The sequence below is a fragment of the Lactuca serriola genome, chromosome 3 (genome assembly GCF_051521515.1).
Source record: "Lactuca serriola cultivar US96UC23 chromosome 3, Lser_US96UC23_V15, whole genome shotgun sequence".
Lineage (NCBI taxonomy): Eukaryota > Viridiplantae > Streptophyta > Magnoliopsida > Asterales > Asteraceae > Lactuca > Lactuca serriola.
Window position 1 is genome coordinate 193277908 of NC_136410.1, and position 21960 is coordinate 193299867.

Consider the following 21960-nt stretch of genomic DNA (forward strand, 5'->3'; position numbering starts at 1 on the left):
CAAAACTCCGTTTTTAAAGTACAAGCATAACTTAGTGGTAAAATGAGTCTTTTCAATAACAGTTCAAGTAGAATACTAGTAAACTATAATAGGTATAAATAGACGTTCAGTTCATACTAGTGACAATACACGATAACAAAAAGAAAGTACTAAGATACTATAACAACAGAAAGTACTAAGATACTATAACAAAATGAACATACAAAGTTGCTATAGCATGGAAAACATACAGGATCTAACTATACCAATGAATCAATAACGCATTGTTCTAAACAAAAGGTGATAGTTATATTCGGTATACATGATCATGTAATTTAATGTGGATGTTCACGGCTTGCAATTGATTGCAAAGGTCGCGTTTGGATCCCAAAATCTTTTGATAGGGAGAGCGTTTGGTATGGGATCTAGCCATCACATTATACCTTAATAATCAATTTAAGGCAATTAGTATAATAGTAGTTACTATATACAATACTACAATACTTACATTTTACAAAACGGCAAACAGAACAGTCGGGTCTAGTAAATTCAGTAGAAAGTGACCATAATGCTAACCTTATTATTCTTTAATGTATATATATAAATAGGATCTGACAGGTAATAAGATGTGTGCTTTCTGCTTCATTTCCTGTTCCTTGTTTGGTTGTGGGCTTAGAGCAGATTCACCCAACCTATTATCTATTCGATTTTATATATATATATATATATATATATATATATATATATATATATATATATATATATATATATGTTCCGTATACATTAAGTCATCATAAGGGGTACCAACTATGCGTCAAGTCATAGGACACTAATTCAATGCATAGTTTTCTAGTACAAAGCATACTTTTCACATAGAACTTTTGGTACTCAAAGCTAGAAAGTCACCAATAAAGGGTTTAATCCATTTTATTAAACCAATGTAGACTTAAAGGACTTTAGGTGATTTAATCTACAATACCTTAGTTTATACATCATGGTTATATATCATTAATACCCAATAGGTAGTTCGGGACAAAATTCCCTCTAACGGGTGGATGATGTGGCAACCCGAAATTTGTTTGCTTTGAAGACACAGTCATTCAACTCAACTAAGTGTCAAACTCATTAGTACTGAGTTCTAGCCGGTTAAAGGTCATTCTAAGGAGTTGAGCCTAATACACTTAAGGAATAAGTGTTAGGAAGTACTTGCTAGAACCACAGTGTAACAAATCAATTCATAACCTCATCAAAATGAGTTCACGTCCAAAATACCATGAGTTTATGGCTGTAAACTCATGTTGCCGTAAACTCAAGAGTATATAGATGATACTTGGCCATTTTTCCCATTCTTTCCTTTCCTTGGCCGATTTTCTTCATTCTCTCTCAACTATCATCCAACTTTCACCTTAGATATTCAAAAGAGTAAGTGTTCTATCCCTTGACTAGTTGATACATCTTATTAACTAGCTACATAAATTGATTTCATCCATGGAAATCATGTTTGTTTAGATCTTCAGGTTACATCAAGAACACACACTAGTGTTCTTGGCCAATATCAACCATTCCAAGCTTCTAGATCGTAAGTACTCTTCGCTATACTTCATATCAAGTTAGTATCCATGCTTAGAGACTTGAAAACATCAAGAACACAAGGACAAAACGAGTTTACAGCCAAGCCATCTCCCACGGCCGTAAACCCCTTTAAGGTTACCATTTTGGCCATTAACCCTCCTTGATGCAAACCTAGTGACCCAGGACCCTTCATGGATGAGATTAGGACCTTAAACTACTCTCATAAACATAAGTGGCTATGAGTTTACGGCTGTAAACTCCTTAGGGCCGTAAATTCATCAAAGACCTCAAAGAAGATGGTCTTTCTCATCCTAGTGTAGAGCAAAAGTCCCTAAAGCTTTCATAGCCTCCAAACTTGCAATTATACATGAGTGACCATGAGTTTACGGCTGTAAACTCCCTTGGGCCATAAAACCATGGTAGTAAACTAATGTGAGTTCCATTCTACCTTCCTTTGTTGAATCACATGTGATTCCAACACTTGGTCAAGGTGTTTCCTAGCCCCGAAATGTATTTCCTTTCATATAGTTGTTTATAAACACTATATTCATGTCAATATGTGTCCTTATATGTCATTTAGGACTTATTGTGTCTCGGGACTTCATTCGTGGAACTTCTCATCCTTACACGCATACCCGTTTGAATCACCCACATTAGATGAATTCATACCCCATAATGAATCTTTGAACTGTTTTAAATACTTTTAAGGGACGGAATACAAGTTGAACACAATGATAATTGTGTAATTGTTTGTTATAAACATCTTTCAAAATGTTACTTATGTCTTCTATAAGTGGTCAAAACATCTCAAAAGCTATTTTAAAGTTATGTTGCTTTATAATTTAACAAAACTCTGTTTTTAAAGTACAAGCATAACTTAGTAGTAAAATGAGTCTTTTCAATAACAGTTCAAGTAGAATACTAGTAAACTATAATAGGTATAGTTTAGAGGTTCAGTTCATACTAGATACAATACACAATATTAGAAAGAAGGTACTAAGGTACTATAACAAGAGAAAGTACTAAGATACTATAACAGAATGAACATACTAAGTTGCTATAGCATGGAAAACTTACATGATCTAACTATACCAATGAATCACTAACGCACTGTTCTAAACAAAAGGTGATAGTTATATTCGGTATACATGATCATATAATTTAATGTGGATGTTCACGGCTTGCAATTGATTGCAGAGGTCGCGTTTGGAACCCAAAATCTTTTGATAGGGAGAGCATTTAGTATGGGATCTAGCCATCACATTATACCTTAATAATCAATTTAAGGCAATTAGTATAATAGTAGTTACTATATACAATACTACAGTACTTGCATTTTACAAACGGCAAACAGAACAGTCGGGTCTAGTATATTTAGTAGAAAGAGACCATAATGCTAACCTTATCATTCTTTAATGTATACATCAAGGAATATATATAAATAGCATCTGACATGAAATAGGATGTGTGCTTTCCGCTTCATTTCCTGTTCCTTGTTTGGCTGTGGGATTAGAGCAGATTCACCCAACCTATTATCTATTCGATTTTAGTTATATATATGTTCCGTATACATTAAGTCATCATAAGGGGTACCAGGTATGCGTCAAGTCATAGGACACTAATTCAATGCATAGTTTTCTAGTACATAGCATACTTTTCAAGTAGAACTATTGGTACTCAAAGCTAGAAACTCACCAATAAAGGGATTAATCCATTTTATTAAACCAGTGTAGACTTAAAGGACTTTAGGTGATTGAATCTACAATACCTTAGTTTATACATCATGGTTATATATTCATTAATACCCAATAGGTAGTTCGGGACGAAATTCCCTCTAACGGGGGGATGATGTGGCAACCCGAAATTTTTTTGCTTTGAAGACACAGTCATTCAACTCAACTAAGTGTCAAACTCATTAGTACTGAGTTCCATCCGGTTAAAGGTCATTCTAAGGAGTTGAGCCTAATACACTTAAGGAATAAGTGTTAGGAAGTACCTGCTAGAACCACGGTGTAGCAAATCAATCCATAACCTCATCAAAATGAGTTCACGTCCAAAAGACCATGAGTTTATGGCCGTAAACTCATGTGGTCGTGAACTCAAGAGTATATAAATGATACTTGGCCATTTTTCCCATTTTTTCCTTTCCTTAGCCGATTTTCTTCATTCTCTCTCAACTATCATCCAACTTTCACCTTAGATATTCAAAAGAGTAAGAGTTCTATCCCTTGATTTGTTGATACATCTTATTAACTAGCTACATACATTGATTTCATCCATGGAAATCATGTTTGTTTAGATCTTCAAGTTACACCAAGAACACACACTAGTGTTCTTGGCCAATATTAACCATTCCAAGCTTCTAGATCGTAAGTACACTTCGCTATACTTCATAACTAGTTAGTATCCATGCTTAGAGACTTGAAAACATCAAGAACACAAGGACAAAAGGACTTTACAGCCAAGCCATCTCCCAATGCCGTAAACCCCTTTAAGGTTACCATTTTGGCCATTAACCCTCCTAGATACAAAGCTAGTGACCCAGGACCCTTCATTGATGAGATTAGGACCTTAAACTACTCTCATAAACATAAGTGGCCATGATTTTATGGCTGTAAACTCCTTAGGGCCGTAAACTCAGCAAAGGGCTCAAATAAGGTGGTCTTTCTCATCCTAGTGTAGAGCAAAAGTCCCTAAAGATTCCCTAGCCTTCAAAGTTTCAATCATACATGAGTGACCATGAGTTTACGGCCGTAAACACCCTTGAGCCGTAAACCCATGGTAGTTGTCACACCCCGAAAACCGAAGGCGGAAACATTTCTGGGGTTGACTCCATGTTGAGTATCAAATCCAATGCACATAGTAAGTAAAGTAGAACAACGATTACATTACATATAGAAAATGTTTACATTTGTTTCAAAAGTAAAGTTATACAGTTGTGATACATAGTATATAATAACAAAACGAACTGGTCTTCTGTGCACTCCAACCTGGAACAAAATGATCTTCGGGTACTTGTTCTAACATTGACCTGAGAACACAAGAGGTTTGAAAATCAGCATAAAAGATGTTTTCTGTATACGTGGTTATGTTCAATGCTTTTCCCCGAGGAAAGTCTCATACTTTCCTGAATGTTGGTTTCCAATGTGAAAGATGTATACCAAAACCTGGTTATCTTGTGAGGTGTATAAAGTTGTTCATATTTACTATAAGTAAATCTCTGTTATCCTAATTGCGAGTTCCATAACCATACGATAGACTAATGGTGGCAATAAGTAGTCCACATCACCTTATGACTTTCGTCACCCTTGAACCATTTCGGTTCGGCTGTAGCTAGCAGCCAGGTGTTGGGTAGTCAGCCCCGTATAGATCTATACACTCAAATCACGCTCTCTAATCCTAGAGATTCTGGTTACAGGTGCAGTCCTCCACTCGCGTATCTCTGTGGAGTGTTCGCCGAGGACGTGTCTCCAATCATACATGACTAACAAATTTACTAGTAATGATATGAGAATCCTCCACTCGCGTATCTATGTGGAGTGTTACCGAGGACAAAACGGTGTATAAGTTTTATGTTCATCTGTTCTAATATCATGCTTTTAACTGATAAAATGTGGAAAACCATTTGTGAAATATATAAAACATAACAGTTTATAAACCCGTTTCACAAATAAATGTTTACGTGGTCTGCATGTTTAAACGGTTATCAGTTGTATCAATCAGTGTTAAAAGCATAAAAATATGAAACACACACATGAAAACAAGTTTTGAGTACAAGAAATCCCTTGTACTTTGCTTGTGTTCCCCCCTGAAAACAGTGAAAACAGTGAAAAAGCGTAGGGGTATGAACTCACCAGACGAGGAAATGCGACGGTTTCGTACACTAAACGTTGGTTCGGGGCTTCATTACTCGCGATGTCCCTATGTAAAATGAAATAATGTAAAAATATATCTAATTAGATTTACAATCACTAATTAGATGGAACATTACACTCCAATGGGATTAAACATCTTAAAACGAGTGTTTGGAGTGACACGGGTGACATCTACGGACTTGTAATGGTACTAGGGACTCGGGATTTGAGTTTACTCCCCAAGAGTAAACATTTTAGGGAGTTTACAGCCACATAACACATATATACATGAGTTCACGGCCGTGAACTCATGTTGGTGTGATTTTTAGTGTTTAATGGCTTGTTTGGACTTGGGGATTGTTGGAATGATTTACTAAAATGCCTTGGAATAAACTAAATGAATTTATACCATTTAAAAGGGAGTTCACGACTGTAAACTTGGAGTTTACGGCCGTAAACTCTCCTATGGTTAAGAATAATTGTTTTGAGGCACTTAAAGCAATCACATGTGATTCTAGTAATTTTTCCAAGCCTTGGGATGGTTTAAGGGCATCATTTGGAACACTTTTATGAGTTTACGGCCTAAGGGTATGTGCCATGGCCGTAAACTCTTGTATGATGTATTTTGTTATGTTTAAGGCCCCCAAACTATTTTTAGATGGTTCTAGGATTTACCGCAAGGCTATTGGTTGAGTTTCAAGGCAATCTAACATGTAAAAAGGTGTTTACTCCCCATGTTTGAGGGGTTTACGGCCCAAGAATGAGCCTTGGATGTAACCTCCTAATCATCCCTCAAAATTCAAGTTTTCAACGTTTCAAGTCCCGATTTGTAAGTCTCAAAGTCGTATCTAAGTCCCAATAATGATTTGGAAGGGTTAAATGGCTCTAAAACCCCATTTTTAGGTGTTTACGGCCCAAGCATGTGCCTTGGCCATAAACACTTGTTCCAGGTCCTAAATCTTTGTTTAAACATCAATTTGAAGGCTAAAGAGGTTAGATAACAAGTTAAGGATGTTACCTCTTTGATTTGGAGCCTTAAATCTTTGTTTTTGGACCTTTGATTTGGATGAGGAGAGAGGTTAGAGAGAGAGTAGTGAGAGAGAGCCAAAAGCTTCAAATGGAAGCTTTGAACACTTTAAATAGTGTTCGGGAATTGGAAACGGCGGAATTTTACCCGATACCGGCGTTAGACGGGGCTTTTGGTCGCACTCGACCAAGTTGCCGTAACCCGATATGGTCGATTCTAGAAATGTTCCGATCACTAATTTGGCGTGTTAGAATGATTTCTATATGCATTAAGACACCCATTTAGTCATTTTAGATTAATATAAATTAATGACTTAATTAAACAACGAAATCAGAATCGGGTTTGGAAACGACGATTGGTTGATCGAAATGGATTACGAAAAGGGTTACAAGTAATGATACGAAATTTCGGGTTGTTACATTATCCCGCCGTTAGAGGGAATTTCGTCCCGAAATTCAAAGTTAAGATACAAGACAAGATACAAATCATGGATCTGGAAAGAGTTGCGGATACTTCTGTTTCATTGAGTCTTCTTGCTCCCAAGTGAACTCCGGTCCCCGCTTGGCATTCCAGCGAACCTTCACTAACGGGATGCGACTTTGCTTTGTACGTTTGACTTCTCGATCCATGATTTCAATCAGTTCCTCCACAAAGTTGAGGATTTCATTGATCTCGATCTCGTCTAAAGGAATCACTAGGGTTTCATCGGATAGGCACTTCTTGAGATTGGAAACATGGAAGACGGGATGAATGTTACTGAGCTCGTGAGGTAAACGAAGTTTATAAGCTACCGGACCGACCCTGGCGAGGATCTCAAAGGGTCCAATGTACCTCGGATTAAGTTTCCCACGCTTACCAAAGCGTACAGTGCCTTTCCAGGGCGAGACCTTCAACAGGACACAGTCTCCAACCTGGAATTCCAGTGGTTTCCGACGGTTATCAGCGTAACTCTTTTGGCGATCACGTGAAACTTTCAGTCGTTCTCGGATATGGAAAATCTTCTCGGTGGTTTCACGGATGATTTCAGGACCAGTGAGAACATTGTCTGGGACTCGACTCTTGGCTAATTGTGTATCCCCTACCTCGGCCCATCACAGAGGGGATCTGCACTTGCGATCGTATAGGGCTTCAAACGGGGCAGCCCTAATGCTGGTGTGGTAACTGTTGTTGTACGAGAACTCGATGAAAGGTAGATGTATGTCCCACGACTTTCCAAATTCAATGAAACATGCCCTAAGCATGTCCTCTAGGGTTGGATTGTTCTCTCACTTTGTCCATCGGTCTGAGGATGATACGCCGTGCTCATGTCTAGTTTAGTTCCAAGAGCTTTCTGGAGAGACTGCCAAAATCGGGAGGTAAACCTGCTATCTCGATCAGAGATAATGGACGCAGGTACACCGTGCAGTCGTACTACTTCTTGGATGTAAATCCGTGTGAGTCTTTCCATCTTGTATGATTCTTTGATCGGAATGAAATGAGCGGACTTTGTTAGACAGTCGACAATTACCCAAATGGTATCGTACCCACTCGGACACCTGGGTAGTTTGGTGATGAAATCCATGGTAATCATCTCCCTTTTGCATTCGGGTATCTCGGGTTGCTGGAGCAGACCCGAGGGTTTCTGGTGCTCAACTTTAACCTTGGCGCAAGTCATACAATTTCCCTCGAACATAGCTATCTCAGCTTTCATGTTTGGCCACCAGTATTGTTTCTTGAGATCCAAGTACATCTTGTCAGAGCCCGGGTGAACCGAGTATTTGGTTTTGTGTGCTTCCTCCATGACCATCTCCCTGTATCCTCCGGACTTTGGAATCCAGATTCGATCCATGAGACAGTAGACTCCGTCACCTCTGATCTCAAGTTTCTTTTCCATTCCTCTTAAGGTTTCGATCGATACGTTCTCGGGTTTGAGGGCTTCTAACTGGGCTTCTCGGATTTGCATGGGTAAGTTGGAATAGATAGTCATCGTTTGGTTCTTCACTTGGCGGCCTGAACTTTCCTTTCGGCTAAGGGCATCTGCTACCACATTGGACTTGTCGGGATGGTAACGGATTTCACACTCATAATCACTGAGTAGTTCTACCCATCTCCGTTGTCTCATGTTCAAGTCTTTCTGATCAAAGATATGTTGCAGGCTCTTGTGGTCAGTGAAGATCGTGCACTTGGTTCCGTAGAGGTAATGTCTCCAAATATTCAATGCAAAGACTACGGCTCCTAGTTCCAGGTCATGTGTGGTATAGTTGACCTCGTGTGCTTTCAGTTGTCTAGAGGCATAAGCAATCACCTTTCCTCTTTGCATAAGCACACAGCCTAAGCCCTGATTAGACGCATCGCAGTAGACAACGAAGTCCTCCGTCCCTTCGGGTAGGGACAGAACAGGCACGCTGCACAAAGCTTTCTTCAACGTCTGGTATGCGGTTTCTTGTTTATCACTCCAACAAAAGGGTACACCTTTCTGTGTTAGAGTGGTTAAGGGTTTGGCGATTTTGGAAAAGTTCTGAATGAATCTCCGACAATAGCCGGTGAGACCCAAGAATTGTCGGATTTCTGTGGGTGTCTTCGGTGTCGACCAATTCTCTATCGCTTTAATCTTGGAAGGATATACATGAATACCCTCCTTTCTTACCACGTGACCGAGGAAAGTTACCTTCCGAATCCAGAACTCACACTTGGAAAACTTCGCGTACAACTTCTCAGATCGAAAGGTTTCCAACACTAGCCTCAAGTGTTGTTTGTGGTCTTCTTCACTTCTGGAGTAGACAAGTATGTCATCAATGAACACAATGACAAACTTGTCCAAATAAGGACGACACACCCGGTTCATCAAGTTCATGAACATCGTCGGCGCGTTGGTTAGACCGAAGGGCATCACTACGAACTTGTAGTGTCCATATCGAGTCCTGAAAGCTGTTTTGGAAACATCACTCTCATGAACTCGTAGCTGATGGTACCCTGATCGAAGGTCTATGTTGGAGAAGTAACTGGCTCCCTGGAGTTGATCGAAGAGGTCATCTATTCGCTGAAGAGGTTATCGGTTTTTGACAGTCAACTTGTTCAGCTCACGATAATCGATACACATCCGAAAGGATCCATCTTTCTTCTTGACAAACAATACCGGAGCTCCCCAGGGTGAGGAACTCGGTCTAATGAATCCTTTACTGAGCAACTCATTGAGTTGATTGGATAACTCCTGCATTTCTGCTGGAGCTAAGCGATACGGAGACTTCGCTACGGGAGTAGCTCCAGGAATTAGGTCAATACGGAACTCGACCTGAGGCTCGGGAGGGATTCCTAGAAGCTCTTCGGGAAACACATCAGGAAAGTTACAGACTTTGGGGATGCTCGCGAGGTCTTTAACTTCCTGTTTCTCGTTGATTACATGGGCCAAGAACGCAATGCACTCCTTTCGCAGGAGCTTTTGAGCTTTGATGTAGGAAATGATACGAAGATTGGAACTGAGTTTATCGCCATAGATGACGAGAGTTTGATTCGAAGGAAGGTTGAGACGGATGGCTTTTTCGAAACAAAGGATATATGCATGATTGGGACTCAACCAATCCATTCCAATGATGACATCACAGCTCTTTATGGAAACCGGCATGAGATCGATAGGAAATGAATGGTCATTCAGGGTAAGGGTACAACCTACGAACACCTCGTTGGCGCTTTCTTTCTCAACGTTAGCCATCTCGACGGTAAATGTTTCAGTTAAAGGCTCGGAATTATGTTTTAGGGTATGTTTGAATGCATGATTAATAAAGCTCCTTTCAGCACCCGAATCAAAAAGAATACTAGCATATGAGTTGTCGAGAAGGAACGTACCCGAGACAACAGTGGCATCGGCGACCGCTTCCTCCCATCCCATGGTTAGAACTCTTCCGGTGTTATCTGTTGTAGACCTCTTGGGGTAGTTCCTTTTAAAGTGCCCAACTTCACCACAGTTGTAGCAGGCTTGACCCACGCCTGCTCCGAAAGATTGATTGGCTGATTGGGTCGGAGCTTTGCAGAATCGAACCGTGTGCCCCTTCTTACCACAATTGGTACACGACAGTTCTCGGCAGGGGCCAGGGTTGTGGTGATACTTGCACTTGTCACAAAGGGGAAGATTACCAGCATACTGGCTGGTAGGAGTTAGAGCTGTGGATCCCAAAACAGAAGCAGCAGCAACGGGGGTAGTAGCAGCATGGACTGCTACTGCTTACTGTTTTTTGGAGGATCCTTGAGAAGATTGACCCTTCTTCTTCTTCCAGAATTTTCTTTTCTCGCCACTCCTTTTGGTCGACTTAGGAGCGGTAGTGGTTTCCTCGACATCGTCACTATGATCAATTAGGGTTTGGGCTAAGGTCTTAGCACTATCATATGTATCCAGACGAGCAGCCAAGACATGACCCTTTGTCAGATGGGTTAACCCCCAAATGAACCTTTCGATCTTTTTACTTTCAGGAGTGACTAAACCAGGGCAGAGAAGTGCGAGATCATCGAATCGGGAAGTGTATGCAGCAATGTCGGAACCTTTCATCTTCAGGTTCCAGAGCTCGTCCTCTAGCTTCTGCATTTCACCACGGGGACAATATTCGGCTATCAGGAGTTTTTTCATGGCTTCCCAGCCCATGGCGTTAGCTACAGGTAGGGTCAGGGATTTCACTCAGCCGTCCACCAAGTCAAGGCTTTATCGAGGAAGGTACAGGCTGCGAATTTAACCTTGTCGGACTCAGCACAGGCACAAATTTCGAAGATGGATTCGATTTTCTCAAACCATCGGGATAAGGAAATGACACCTCCAGTGCCATCGAAAGATGTTGGTTTCGCATTCATAAAGTCCTTATAGGAACCCTCCTTTCGGTGTTCCTGGTTACCTCCTTCGTCTTGAGTTTGAGTACCACCTCCCGAACCACCGGAACCACCGGTGTTTAGTTGAGACATAGCAGCTGCCACCGCAGCGGTAACAGCTGCTTGGAATACCACAGGGTCAATTTCAGGAGGAGGTGGTGGCGGACGGTTGTTGGAGATGGATCTTCTTTTGGGAGGCATCTTGATCTAATAAGATCAAGAAAGAGAGAGAGGATGATAAGTCCTCTTAATCGAATCGAGAGATATGACAGATATATATTCCGAATAAGCGATAAGGCAGGAAAAATTTATCAAAGCAGGTAAACTATCGCTAATGGAATGATCAAGGATCTATACGTGAACAAGGATTTCTACAAAGAATTGATTCCATAAATACTCCCATAGTATTTCATGATTCGCTAAGACACTGGTTCGATGTTTGTGGCATTAGGGTAAGTTTTAGGCATGCCGCATACTACAGTCACTCCCAAGCACATGTTGGCCGTGTCTCGGATGAATATAGTTGGCCAGGCTATATTGATCCTAGACACGACTACATAACTACCCAGGTTTAACCACAGTATACAACACTCATTTACTTATGTTCTGTTCTACTTGTAGTTACGGATCTCGACGGTTCGGTATACTTGTATATTTTTGAAAATACTTATAGTTTGAAGATACTTTTAATTCAGAGCACTTAGTCCCTTTAGTGTTTATAGTTTTATACCATGTAAGGTTTGGTATACTTTATTCACTATAAACAAGGGCTCTGATACCAATCTGTCACACCCCGAAAACCGAAGGCGGAAACATTTTCGGGGTTGACTCCACGTTGAGTATCAAATCCAATGCACATAGTAAGTGAAGTAGAACAACCATTACATTACATATAGAAAAGTTTTACATTTGTTTCAAAAGTAAAGTTACACAGTTGTGATACATAGTATATAATAACAAAACGAACTAGTCTTCTGCGCACTCCAACTTGGAACAAAATGATCTTCGGGTACCTGTTCTAACATTGACCTGAGAACACAAGCGGTTTGAAAATCAGCATAACGCTGGTAAGTTCATAAGTAGTTTTTGTTTTGTGAAAATGTTCATGTTTCCTTTCTGTTTCTGAAAATGTAACACACGCCAAGAAAATCTCACATTTTCTTAAAAAGTTGGTTGTTGTTTCACAATATGTAAAGTATAGTAAGTTTGTACACTGAAAACACGTTTACCCATGTGAAAAATATACAGTTTGGTTATCCGGTTTGTTATACTGTTCTTTTTAAGTACCAATGTATCCATAAGAAAGTCCCATACTTTCCTAATTGTATGTTACCAGTTGTAAAAGATGTAAGGTTATCCAGTTTGTTACACTTTTCTAGTTATGTATATGTTCCCCAAGAAAGCCCCATGCTTTCTTGAATGTTGGTTTACAATATGAAAGATGTATTCTGTTAGACCTGGTTATGTACAAGGTTTCCCAGGAAGATCCCATACCTTCCTGAATGTTGGTTATCAATGTAAAAGATGTTTTCTGTATACGTGGTTATGTTCAATGTTTTTCCCCGAGGAAAGTCCCATACTTTCCTGAATGTTGGTTTCCAATGTGAAAGATGTATACCAAAACCTGGTTATCTTGTGAGGTGTATAAAGTTGTTCATATTTACTATAAGTAAATCTCTGTTATCCTAATTGCGAGTTCCATAACCATACGATAGACTAATGGTGGCAATAAGTAGTCCACATCACCTTATGACTTTCGTCACCCTTGAACCATTTCGATTCGGCTGTAGCTAGCAGCCAGGTGTGGGGTAGTCAGCCCCGTATAGATCTATACACTCAAGTCACGCTCTCTAATCCCAGAGATTCTGGTTACGGGTGCAGTCCTCCACTCGCGTATCTCTATGGACTGTTCGCCGACGACGTGTCTCCAATCATACATGACTAACAAATTTACTAGTAATGATATGAGAATCCTCCACTCGCGTATCTATGTGGAGTGTTCCCGAGGACAAAACAGTGTATAAGTTTTATGTTCATATGTTCTAATGTCATGCTTTTAACTGATAAAATGTGGAAAACCATTTGTGAAATATATAAAACATAACAGTTTATAAACCCATTTCACAAATAAATGTTTATGTGGTCTGCATGTTCAAACGGTTATCAGTTGTATCAATCAGTGTTAAAAGCATAAAAATATGAATCACACACATGAAAACAAGTTTTGAGTACAAGAAATCCCTTGTACTTTGCTTGTGCTCCCCCCTGAAAACAGTGAAAACAGTGAAAAAGGGTAGGGGTATGAACTCACCAAACGAGGAAATGCGACGGTTTCGGACACTAAACGTTGGTTTGGGGCTTGATTACTCGCGATGTTCCTATGTAAAATGAAATAATGTCCAAATATATCTAATTAGATTTACAATCACTAATTAGATGGAACATTACACTCCAATGGGGTTAAACATCTCAAAACGAGTGTTTGGAGTGACCCGGGTGACATCTACGGACTTGTAATGGTGCTAGGGACTCGGGATTTGAGTTTACTCCCAAAGAGTAAACATTTTAGGGAGTTTACAGCCACATAACACATATATACATGAGTTCATGGCCGTGAACTCATGTTGGTGTGATTTTGAGTGTTTAATGGCTCGTTTGGACTTGGGGATTGTTGGAATGATTTACTAAAATGCCTTGGAATAAAGTAAATGAATTTATACCATTTAAAAGGGAGTTCACGACTGTAAACTTGGAGTTTATGGCCGTAAACTCTCCTATGGTCAAGAATAATTGTTTTGAGGCAATTAAAGCTATCACATGTGATTCTAGTAATTTTTCCAAGCCTTGGGATGGTTTAAGGGCATCATTTGGAACACTTTTAAGAGTTTACGGCCTAAGGGTATGTGCCATGGCTGTAAACTCGTGTATGATGTATTTTGTTATGTTTAAGGCCCCCAAACTATTTTTAGATGGTTCTAGGATTTACCACAAGGCTATTGGTTGAGTTTCAAGGCAATCTAACATGTAAAAAGGTGTTTACTCCCCATGTTTGAGGGGTTTACGGCCCAAGAATGAGCCTTGGCCGTAAACTCCTAATCATCCCTCAAAATTCAAGTTTTAAACGTTTCAAGTCCCGATTTGTAAGTCTCAAAGTCGTATCTAAGTCCCAACAATGATTTGGAAGGGTTAAATGGCTCTAAAACCCCAGTTTTAGGTGTTTACGGCCCAAGCATGTGCCTTGGCCATAAACACTTGTTCCAGGTCCTAAATCTTTGTTTAAACATCAATTTGAAGGCTAAAGAGGTTAGATAACAAGTTAAGGATGTTACCTCTTTGATTTGGAGCCTTAAATCTTTGTTTTTGGACCTTTGATTTGGATGAGGAGAGAGGTTAGAGAGAGAGTAGTGAGAGAGAGCCAAAAGCTTCAAATGGAAGCTTTGAACACTTTAAATAGTGTTCGGGAATTGGAAACGGCGGAATTTTACCCGATACCGGCGTTAGACGGGGCTTTTGGTCGCACTCGACCAAGTTGCCGTAACCCGATATGGTCGATTCTAGAAATGTTCCGATCACTAATTTGGCGTGTTAGAATGATTTCTATATGCATTAAGACACCCATTAAGTCATTTTAGATTAATATAAATTAATGACTTAATTAAACGACGAAATCGGAATCGGGTTTGGAAACGACGATTGGTTGATCGAAATGGATTACGAAAAGGGTTACAAGTAATGATACGAAATTTCGGGTTTTTACAATAGTAAACTCATGTGAGTTCCATTCTACCTTCCTTTTTTGAATCACATGTGATTCCAACACTTGGTCAAGGTGTTTCCTAGCCCTGGAAGGTGCTTCCTTTCATATAGTTGTTTATAAACACCATATTAATGTCAATATGTTCCCTTATATTTCATTTAAGACTTATTGTGTCTCGGGACTTAATTCGTGGAACTTCTCATCCTTACACGCGTACCCATTTGAATCACCCACATTAGATGAATTCATACCCCGTAATGAATCTTTTAACCATTTTAAATACTTTTAAGGGAGGGAATACAAGTTGAACACAATGATAATTGTGTAATTGTTTGTTATAAACATCTTTCAAAATGTTACTTATGTCTTCTATAAGTGGTCAAAACATTTCAAAAGCTATTTTATAGTTATGTTGCTTTATAGTTTAACAAAACTCCGTTTTTAAAGTACAAGCATAACTTAGTAGTAAAATGAGTCTTTTCAATAACAGTTCAAGTAGAATACTAGTAAATTATAATAGGTATAGTTTAGAGGTTCAGTTAATACTAGATACAGTACACGATAATAGAAAGAAAGTACTAAGATACTAGAACAAGAGAAAGTACTAAGATACTATAATAGAACAAACATACTAAGTTGATATAGCATGGAACACTTACATGATCTAACTATACCAATGAATCATTAACGCATTGTTCTAAACAAAAGGTGATACTTATAATGGGTATACATGATCATATAATTTAATGTGGATGTTCACGGCTTGCAATTGATTGCAGAGGTCGCGTTTGGATCCTAGAATCTTTTGATAGGGAGAGCGTTTAGTATGGGGTCTAGCCATCACATTATACCTTAATAATCAATTTAAGGCAACTAGTATAATAGTAGGTACTATATACAATACTACAGTACTTACATTTTACAACCGAAAAACAGAACAGTCGGGTCTAGTACATTCAGTTGGAATAAGGAAATTAATATGAGAAATAAAGGGATTATAGAAAGGGTTTTTAGTGTTGGTGTGATAATATGGAGCTTTTGCTTTTTCTATTACATCATTGTACTTTTATAAAACTATCCTAGAGACTCCTTTAGCATCTTTACTTGAACAACATCTTGATCTGGTCATTGTAGACTTTATTATACCTAATGCTGTAAATGGTAAATATGTAATTTTATGATATAAAGATATATCAAATCATATTAGTTTATTCAATCATCCACCATGTTATGTTATGCAGATAATGTTGAATTGTATTGCAAAACATGAGTCCCTTTGTAATGGGAACTAGTGGTAGAGATAGGGATCTATTGTATAAAAATGTGGAGAAAGCAAAGCGTTATGTTGTCATATTTCCTCAAATGGGAAAATAAGTGAACATTTTGTGTTTTTTTATTTATTTATTGCATGTTTAATCTCATCTCGTTTGTTTTTTAGGTTGTGGTATTTCTTGCAACTATGTAAATAACGTCCTAGTAATTTACTAGAGCATTCTCTGGATATAAACTACAGGTGTTGTTTCTTTTTAACTTATGAACATATGTTCAAGATAATTCTATAAAAAAGAAGATAATTATATTGATACCAAATAATAGATACTTGTGATTTTAGTTTATATTACGCTTTAAATAAACATTAATTTGTTATTTAGGCTATGTTTAAACCAAAAGGGTAAAATAGTCAATCATTAATACTCAGACAGTTCATTGAGACAAAAAGAAACTACCCTCTAGCATATGAAATGTGACTTTTCCCATTATTTCCTAACTTGATACATATCTCTCATCTTTTAGTTTCCAAAACATGGCTTCTCTTTGTTAAATAATTTTCTAAACGTCCTTTTTGTTTTTGAAACCACATAGGTGTTGGAGTCTCATCAATCAACAAATTTGGACACATCTTGAACAATAAAAGTCATCATTTCATGTTTCCAAAAGGTTGGAGTTTCCTTTGACTTAGATGAGGCATATGGAGGCTATTCACATCTTTTGCATATATGAGAGATAAAAATTAAAATTTTTTTCCAATCAACATCTGCCTCAAACACAATCCACCAAATGCAGTATAACCTATTATGTTCTGTCATGTCATGTCATCTCATATCAAATAACTATAAATACAAATTCATATATTCATATTATTATTATTTTAAAATTTACAAATTATTTTTCTAACTTGAAATAAGATACAATTGATACGAGATCCAAAACAACATATTGAAATGGTCAGTGTTCCAGATGAGCATCTTAATGTACATGCATTCCATCTGTATCGTCTCATGTCATCTATTAATTGATTTTGAGCTAATTCCTTTATTAATTACATTGATTGCCCAGGTTACATGCTTCAGTAATGCAAATAGCTTCTGAGAAGATGGTATTCATCATTTATTTGCTAAAATTGTCTTATGATGTTCTTGATGTCTTACACAGTTGTCTTGACATGCAAGGTTCTCAAGTGATATGAAAATATTTCAAAATTAGGACTACATAACAAGTGTTTGATGAGCCTACAATGTTATAATAAATTTAAGTAGGATGTTATAATATGTAAATTTATGAATGTACATTCATATTTCTTGATTTAGCAAAAAAAACATTTTACTTTGATATACTAACCATTCAAACCTACGTCAATGGCGTGGGTGTCCTTCATATAGTTATGAATGAAAAGATAAATACTAAAATAAAATTGAATAGGATTGAATGAAAAGCTTAAATATATAAAACAAAAACTTAAACTTCAAAAATAATAATAAAAAAAAAAAATCTAAGTTGATACTTATGATCACTTGAACAGAGTTTCAAAGGTACCTAATTCAATGGTATAATACTTTTTTATGAGTGTGATTGTATATAACTAATCCATAGACGGTGCTGTATAAGGGCGAAATGAAAAGTTTTAAAGGGTAAAATTGTAAGTTGCTATTAAAAAACAAAATGTACACTACTATTTGTGGGAATTGTTTTTTTTTTCTCTTACGAGTAGGTAACAAAAAGAAAATTAGATGGGGGTGGCAACGCTCAATTGCTTAATCAACCAATGTTGAATTAAGTGGGACTTGTATATTTCATTTAATCTGTTCAAATCAAAGGAAAGTTGATTTCATGGATCAAGTTCTTGTGGTTTCAGTACCCAAGGTTTTAGGTTGAAAACTGGTCATATTAATGAGTGCAGACCTTTTTTTCGAAAATTGTCAAAACAAAACAATGGCATTCGATCAAGATTTTTAGGCTCCAACCAATATTATACGCATGAGACAGAAAAAGAAAGCCATACAAAACAACATTATCGAATCACCAATAATTTTCCAAACATTAATTTAATTTACAAAAGATATTGAAATGAAAAGACATGTAAAATATTAAGATAATATGATCCAATCAATTAAAAGAAAACATATGATATTATGAATGTTCGTGAACGAGACATGATCAAAAATACATAACAACCTATGTTAAGATTATCCACCACAAATGTTAACATTAAATTAAAGAATCACTTAAATTGTGTAATGATAATGATTACCATCTGCTCCTGCGTTGTACTCCGTAATTTGGGAAGAAGACTCAGATGTTGACACTGGATTCATGTGCATGAATGGCGGCAATTCAGGTATCTCAAATGGAAGACAAAACGTTGATGTTTGCGTAACGCTCAAATTTTCATAATCATAGCAGTCATCGTTCTCCCTGGTCACCAACTTCAATGTTTCTAAATTAGGGTTTTCTGATTGCATGTTGAAACTATTTTGATCAGCGAATACAGGAACGTTGTAATTCATTGGGATCATCGTTGGTAATTTAGGTTGGAGGCCGAAATTCTTATTATCGTAGCAGTCATCATTCTCTTTCATAAGCAACTTCATTATTTCTGAGTTGGGATTTGTTGGTTGCGTGTTAAATTTGTTAATGTTATTGTGATCAGTAAACAGATGTGAAGGATCAAAGACAGGATGGCTATAGTTCATTGGCATCTTCATTGGCAAAGGGCTAGGGTTTATTGATGGTGTAATGAAAGAACTATGAACATCAAGAAGGGTTCCAGGGTAGATAACGTGATGATCAAGATTCTTTATCTTGTTGTCAACCTTGAGATACTCAATCTTTCTTTTAATAAGATCGATTTTGCCTTCCAACCCATTAGCGAATTCCCTTAACTGCACTTCGGAGGAATTGTTCAAGAACTCAAACCATGTCGGGTACTTTGCTTCCATGTTCTTCTTTTTTTCCTTAGCAAGTTCTTGTTCAATCTTTATCTTTCTCCCGTTGAAAAAGTCTGATAAACTAAAATATCGAATCTTCCCAGGATCCGTACTTTTCTGCCGTTTGTAAAGATCAATCAAACCATTGACTTTATGGGGATCAGGAGGGAAGATTTCTGGTTCTTGTTGATCGGTGCGGATGATCATGGAGACTTTGACATCGCAGAGGGTTGTGAGTTCAAGAGCCTTCTTGATTAGGCAGTTTTTACGTCTGTGGAATGTGACTTTGCGCTTCTTGTTGTTGTTGATGGGTTCCATCATGTGTAGTTTCGCTCGTCCCATGTCTTAGAATCTATGAACAGAAACACCAGTAACTTCAACTATTTATTAAGGAAGTTTAGAGAGTGAGAGAGATGAGAAGTACTATATACCAATATATATACCAGTAACTTCAATAATGAAGATGCAACAGAGAAGAGGGTTTGGAGAAGAGACGCTTCATTAACTGTATTTGATTTTTCAAATAAAAGAATAAAAAAAATTATGAAAATAAATTGACGATGTAAGAGCGATGTCCGTGTGGAGAAGAAATAGATGTCCGTCTCCCCCACATATACACTCTCAATAAGTAACATGGAATGATAGCTTTAACTTAGGAAATACTCCAGGAGTATTATGACCCCAAAACAAAGTTTTTTATTATTATTATTATTATTATTATTATTATTATTATTATTATTATTATTATTTATTTAAAATGGTATGCCTCAAAAGTATTTACAAATTAATTGTATTATGAAATATATATATATATATATATATATATATATATATATATATATATATATATTCTAATCATAGCATTTTTAGTAAAATAAAAAATGAGACTAAGGGGCTGTTTGGTAATAAACGGATTGGGTCCGGTCATCAAATTCAGCTGACTCGGTCCGCTGTTTGGTAGTGCCCCAAATTGGCTGACTCGTTCAGCAATAACTGACAAATTTCACCTGATTCGGTCGAATTGAAAATTGTTGTTGACCCAAAAAAAAAAAAAAGCCATCATTCCTTTTGCTCGTTTGTGTCCTAAAAGAGGATTTCAACAAAATGTCTTGGTTATTATTTTTGTTTAGATTTTTACTTTCAGATGTATTTATATGTTTCAAGGCTTTCATTTACGTAATATTGTTGTATGGATAACAAGGATATCAAATTACTTAATTGTTAGATATCTTCTAAACCATTGCCATATGATATTTAAGCAACTTAGAAAATGGTTGTTATTGATTATGTTTCTGATTTCTTAAGGTAGCTAGGAAGTTGAATTTTAGATTATTAAAACTATTAGTATGTTCTTTTAATTGAATTGCTTTAAAAGACCATCTTTTTGTTGATTTAATTAAATTGCATTAAAAAACCCATTATTAAGTATATGGGTATATGGATGAAGTCTGACAAATAGTGAACAAGCTAAATAGTGGTTTCTAGAGTTTTCTTTCTTTTAAATTTCTGGATCTATGAATTAAGTTAAAGCCATGAGGTGCAGGTTGAAATCATTTTGGGCTGCACGGTGTCTCTTTTTAGGTCCTTGGGACTAAGATATTGTATACCTTTTGAAAATATAATTTTGTTGCCTAATTAGACAATAAACCAATAGTTTTAGATTGCATTCCTTTGATCTGTTAGTTTCAACTTCCTCTATTAGACATTTGTTAGTATTTTTGTATTTTTGTCATCTCGATTAGAGTTCTAAAATGTCCCATAATATTAGACATTTGTTAGTATTTGTGTGTTTTTGGTTCTTTTGGCATACCACTAAAAAATAGAACATAAGGGAAAAATTGTCATTTTAAAAAGTGAGCACAGCCAATCAGACCCTTAATCAAACAACATGGTTTCAGTCAAATGTAGATTCAGTCAGATTTCAAACCCAGTTAGACTCTGAATCAGGCAGATCCTACTTGGTCAAAAATTATTAAACAACCCCTAAGTTATTGTTCACCCCTCATGCGCTTCTATTTCCAGTTTTTTTTGTTCACCATTCACCGTGTTCCTTACTCGTTGCTTTCTCCTTCTCAAAACGGTTGTAACCGCTCATTGCCTTTGCCTACCATCCCTTACCTATGCACTCACTAAATGACTTTTGCCCTCTTCCTCTCCATATTCATTTTCAATGTCTATCACATCGCTCTCTGTCCGCGTTGATTTTCTTGTTCGACTTTACACTTACTCACCCAAATCGTGGACTTCGCATTCACTTACAAAGCTATAGCAATGCAATTTTCTTCTTCCCCAAATGTTTGCTTATTCATTACTTTTAATCAATTATATCATAATTTTTTTTATTCTCTATATCTTAATTAAAAATCTTATTTCCTATTTGATATTCTCTTCTATATTCAATTGGAACCTCTATAGATACTTACCTCTCCTAAAACAAGTTACTTTGTACAACTTCTAAAGCTTTTTATATTAAAATTCCTTCATGAACCTTATTTGGCTTCAAATTTCTTTGTAGATGCATCATGAAATTGTTTGGGAACAGCCACACAAGGTTGGTGAGGAGTAGTTGAGGCGTGATTGGGCGATGGATCGGACGCAACATGGCATGCACGTCGCGGGTGTTTGACCCCCGAAAGATGATGACGATGAAGAACCACCCAAGGTTGTAGCATATAGCTGCTCAATTACCTTACTGATTCCCAGAGAATACATGTAGTTTTGAGGGTCAAGACAAGG

The 21960-nt window shown here is 37.3% G+C and overlaps 1 protein-coding gene across 1 annotated transcript; it reads right to left on the reverse strand.

The window, feature by feature from the left end:
- Positions 1-18473: 18473 nt before the first annotated feature.
- On the reverse strand, positions 18474-19557 carry LOC145094771 (uncharacterized). Its single transcript, XM_079032822.1, has one exon. The coding sequence runs from the start codon at positions 19543-19545 to the stop codon at positions 18523-18525; it is 1023 nt and encodes a 340-aa protein (XP_078888948.1). The 5' UTR covers positions 19546-19557; the 3' UTR covers positions 18474-18522.
- Between the last annotated feature and the right edge of the window lie 2403 nt (positions 19558-21960).